The 4,855-nt window shown below is 38.6% G+C and overlaps 1 protein-coding gene across 2 annotated transcripts in view; it reads right to left on the minus strand.

Moving 5' to 3' along the window:
• Nucleotides 1-419: 419 nt before the first annotated feature.
• Nucleotides 420-4,855, minus strand: part of epha10 (EPH receptor A10) — a 119,456-nt gene continuing 115,020 nt past the window's right edge. For both annotated transcript variants that reach the window (XM_077590167.1, XM_077590169.1), the window contains 3 exons: nt 3,879-4,069; nt 3,633-3,797; nt 420-2,349 (listed from right to left, as the gene is read on the minus strand). In XM_077590167.1, coding sequence (XP_077446293.1) covers nt 2,235-2,349; nt 3,633-3,797; nt 3,879-4,069 — 471 coding nt within the window. In that variant the 3' untranslated portion in view covers nt 420-2,234. The remainder of the gene's footprint in view (nt 2,350-3,632; nt 3,798-3,878; nt 4,070-4,855) is intronic.

Raw genomic sequence — 4,855 nt, forward strand, 5'->3', positions numbered from 1 at the left:
AAAAAGACAATGAGAATAAAAATCATCATAAAGCCAATTGTCCCAATATCATGAGAATAAAGTTATATGTTGTAATCTTTCGAGATTAAAGTCGCTTGAATCTCACAGAATGATGACTTTTTCTGTAATGCTACCACTAATTTAAAATGATTATATGTAAAATGACATAAAATTAGCACTTTTTTCTCGTGACATAACTTTAATCTTCTAGCGTTCCGACGTTTTTCTGGTGCTCGGATGATTCGCCTAAAGACGTTTCGCCGACGGACGTTTGACAGACGGACAGGTCGCCGAATGGACGTTCCACCGAACGGTCAATCGGCCGAACGGCCGTTCGGCCGATTGACCGTTCGGTGGAACGTCCATTCGGCGACCTGTCCGTCTGTCAAACGTCCGTCGGCGAAACGTCTTTAGGCGAATCATCCGGCCACGCGTTTTTCTTGTAAAGTTACGACGTCAATCTTGCATTATTACAACTTAAATCTTATATAATTGCAAATTATGACTTTATTCTACTTAATGTTACAACTTCAATCTTATGGAATGACTTTTTGTAGTATATTTTTTCCTTTATCTGGCCTTAATAATCCATCATACTCTCAACTCAACTGTTCAAATCAACACAATAATGGCAAAAAATAAAATAAAAACATCTTGATGACATTCTAATACTGTTATTACACACACCACATTCAGTGGTAACAGACTAAATTGTTCATGAATACACAGATACTGTGTGCTGACAGTTAACATCCTCCTCAGTCATAGAATTAAATCATTTATTCCTCCACTTGACACTAAATATTTTAAATGACCCATCCTGACCTCTGCGTTAAAATATCTCAAGTGTACTGTAAAGTAATAAATAGGAGATTTGGGTCATCTTCCAGAGTTGACCTGAGTTTCTACTTACAGATAGCGAGCCAGCCTTTTAGAGGGAAGATTACAAGATGACATCCCCATGAAAAGGGGAACTCAAATACTTCCTTTGCGTGTAGAAGACAAGCTTGAGAAGAAGATAAGGAGAATCAAACAAGGAGTAGTGGAACAACAATGACATAAAAATCAAAACGCGAGACCCTCTAGGACAAAACTTTTCACCTGGACGGAGATCGACGTCAAATACATTTGGACTAGGATTGAATGTTTCATCGTCATTGATGGTGATAGACCTTCAATCTATTTAGACATAAGTATGCAGTAAAACGACTCCATTTGGGATGTTTATGACAATGGAAGCCGCTTGAAAAAAAGATTGAAAATTGAGCAATCAATAGCTATTTTGATACCCACTCCATTGACTTTAATGCTATCTTGGTTTAAGATGGCCGACAGAAGACAACATCCATCCCACTGGCTCACGGCACTCGTAAAAACGTACAACAAACCAAAAAAATTGACCCTTATATTTGCTACTGTATCTATTGTTGCAAGGAGTAATACGCCAAAATTACAAGTGCTCAATGTAAAACCAAGTTATCTTTAAAGCAGATTTGGTAAAGTCCAGTATGAAGGCTGGTAATGTGTTTCTTTTATTTAGTTTGAGAGTGTCTCAAGTGCTCATATGCCAAAGTTACTGAATAGTCAACATAAAAAGAGTTTCTACATTTTTAAAAGAGATTTGGTTCATTTATCACCAGCAATAAAAGTTAAATTCTGACAGCCGCTGTTGCAAGACTTCGGATTACAAACCTGCCATTTTTTTAAATATTGGGCGATATCCTTTCACTCACTGATATGAGCTCTTTTCTGGCATCGTGATGCTATTTCACATCCTTAGATGACGTCCCTTCGTGAAATCAGCCGGCGAGGAAGTCGTTTCGTCAGTCTCGACTCAAGGCCGGCAAACGGTAAAAACTAATTGCGGTAAAGGGGGAAGAAAAAAAAGGAGTCCAATCACCTTCTCCGCGGCTGCCGGCCCATCCCGAACCGCAGCCGACACAGTTTGGGAAGGTCAAAGTGCAGATGGAGGTCATCGAAAGTCACACCGACGACGTCCCCCTCCTCTGCCGTCGTCCTGCCGTCACCGGAGGTCTCGTATAAAGAAAGGAAGGAATGGCAGAAGGCGTGAGGAAGAATGGGAAAGAGGAGGACACAGAAGAGCGCAAGGTCCTTTCATCTGTCCTCTCCCGCCACTCGGGGAGACAGTCTGTCTCTCTTGCCTCGTCTCCACCTCATCATTCGCCATCTGCATGTGCGCGCGAGCCCGCGGCGGCGCTGCCTTCTGCCATTTCTTACACTTGCACTCCACGCCCGTGCATTTGGATGACCTGGGCTCGAAGGGTCTGGATGGCGGCCAGGATCAACTTCTGGTGGTCCATGGAAGTGATGCCCAGGCTCAATACATCTCTGTCGACACACACAGTCGTTAACTTTAGGGAAAGTAAGGACATTCGGCTGGGAAATTTCATGAAATTAAAGGAAGGGCAAAAATACAGGAGTTGTAGGTGGTCGCAATGAAATATTAAATATATATCTATATTTAAATGTTTTCCCAATTCTGCCCTGTTATTTCTCCCAAACAGTTATTTTTTCCCATTTTTCCCCCTTTTTCATAAAAAAAAACTTTTCGGACTTTGTTATTCTTTTTTATATGTGCTGAGGAGTTTACATTTTCTAAAAATACTGTTATTCTTTTCTTTTTTTTTTAATATGTGCCTGAGGTGTTTTCCCAATTCCAACCTAATCTCCCATACACATAGCAGTATAGTTGAGTTGTTTTTCCCGTCTTCCACCCTTTTCCCCCCTTTTCCATTTTCAAAAAAATACTTTTTGGACATTTTTATTGTTTTTTTTTTTAATATGTGCCAGAAACTCATTTTATGCTATCAGCGAGCCTTAAAAAGTTCATCTCCACTTAATTTATCTTGTTATCAGCTTGATTGTGATGGTGTTTTCATGGCCTTTTGCATAATGATTGATGAATTTCTGCTGGAATGATGGGTTTGAGTTCGCCCCATAAATGAAACAGAAAGTGTTTTTAACCTTTTATTTCGCTTTTATTTTATGTGCTTTTTGGTGCTTTTGGAGCACTTGAATTGATTTTTATTTTCCTTTTTGCTTCAGTTCACTACAAATGGATGTTTAGGAGCCGAATGACAAGGGTTAGGGTTAGGGGAAAAAACTGTAAATACTATAAAAAAATATTTGGATGTTTTATATTCAGACCTAATCTGCCATACACATAAAAAAATATTTGGATGTTTTTGATTCAGACCTAATCTGCCACACACATGGCAGCATAATTGAGTTGTTTTTTCTCTTCCACCCTTTTTCCCCCCCTTTCCATTTTTTAAAAACTTTTTATGAATGTATTGAAATTTACTTCCTTATGTGCTGAGGGTTTTATACCAGTTGCACACAGTTTTCTATCAGACTAGCATAATTAATCTTTTTTTGTTCCCATTTGAAACGTATTCTATTTTCCTCCAATCTAAAGGATCAAGGCGCCTCTTGGCGACCCCTCAATTCTCGCCATCCATTCCTCTCACTCTCTTTTTCATGTTCCTTGAGTGGATTGACCTCAAAAAATTAATTCCTCATGTGTGTGCGCATCATATTTCTACTGTACGATGTAGTCAAATAATAAATTAGTGCGTAAAACAGAAGCTACAAGGTCACTTTGTACTCACTGTACGGTCATTCGTGCCACCGACTCCAAATAGCAATACCCTGCGGCGGTGAAGTTGTCCTTGTACCGACCCATGTCCACGGCGTCCAGCCACTCTCCTACCGAGTTAAACGACGGAAAAGTGGGTAGAGGTCTCTCTGCTCGTGTTATGGTCGAACTAAGAGTCCTACAAAAAAAAAAAGGACGCACATGCGTGAGTCAAGAGAAGGTTAAACCCGACGTTTTACGGCTGCTCTCGTCACGCCACCTTCGTGCCAACGTGGAGGACCCGATGGCGTCGGGCGAGCGGATGCTCTTGCTGAGCGCCGAATGAATCTGACTAAAATTGGGTCGCTCCGTCCTCTCCTTTTGCCAGCAGTCCAGCATCAGCTGATGCAAATGCGTGGGACAGTTGACCGGCGCCGGCAGTCGGAAGCCGTCCTCGATGGCCTTGATCACCTGAAGCGCATGCCAGGGCAAACAAAGTGAAATCAATCCCATCAGTTAAGGTGAAATGTGAAACAAATTGAATCATGTCCCAAGGAGTGTGATTTCATTGATCTGCTTCTGCGGGGAAATGTGAATTCATGTGGAAAAGTTCTTGCTTTAACAAGTTTCTATGCAGTCATAATTATTGCCCGGAGCAGCAGATTGAGTAAAAAGAAATCGTTCCTTAAAAAAGAAGTATAGATATTAACTCATTTTAGACACGACTTGGCCTTAAAAAGGATTTTTTTTTCACAGCACTAGATTATTTACACTCAGCTGCCACTTCATTTTTTTAAGAGCTGGAAAGTATAATGAGGTTTAATACAAAAAACAGTTTTAAAAAAAGCCTTTTTTATTTTATATATATATTTTATATATTTAAATGTCATTATGAATATGTTTTGATTACTGAAAAAAACATCTATTCTTTAAATGAATAAATAAACATTAAGAAAACAATGAAAACAAAACAATTAACATTACCATTCTTTTTTAATTAAGAAAAATGATTAAGAAAATACAGTTTCTTTCTTTTTTTTGTTAAAACAATGTCAATCCGAGTTTTGCATATCCTTAATTTAGAAAATAAATAGAAATGAACAGATTAGCTAAAAAAATACATTTAAAAATAAATCTAAATCTAAACTCTTTTTAAATTTAAAAAGTAAACTGAAAAATAAAATATTTATTAGGTCAACAATCTTTCAGAACAATGAACAAATAATCAAAATAGTTGTCGATTTATTCATAATTGAT

This window comes from Stigmatopora argus, chromosome 21, assembly GCF_051989625.1.
Source record: "Stigmatopora argus isolate UIUO_Sarg chromosome 21, RoL_Sarg_1.0, whole genome shotgun sequence".
Taxonomy (NCBI): Eukaryota; Metazoa; Chordata; class Actinopteri; order Syngnathiformes; family Syngnathidae; genus Stigmatopora; species Stigmatopora argus.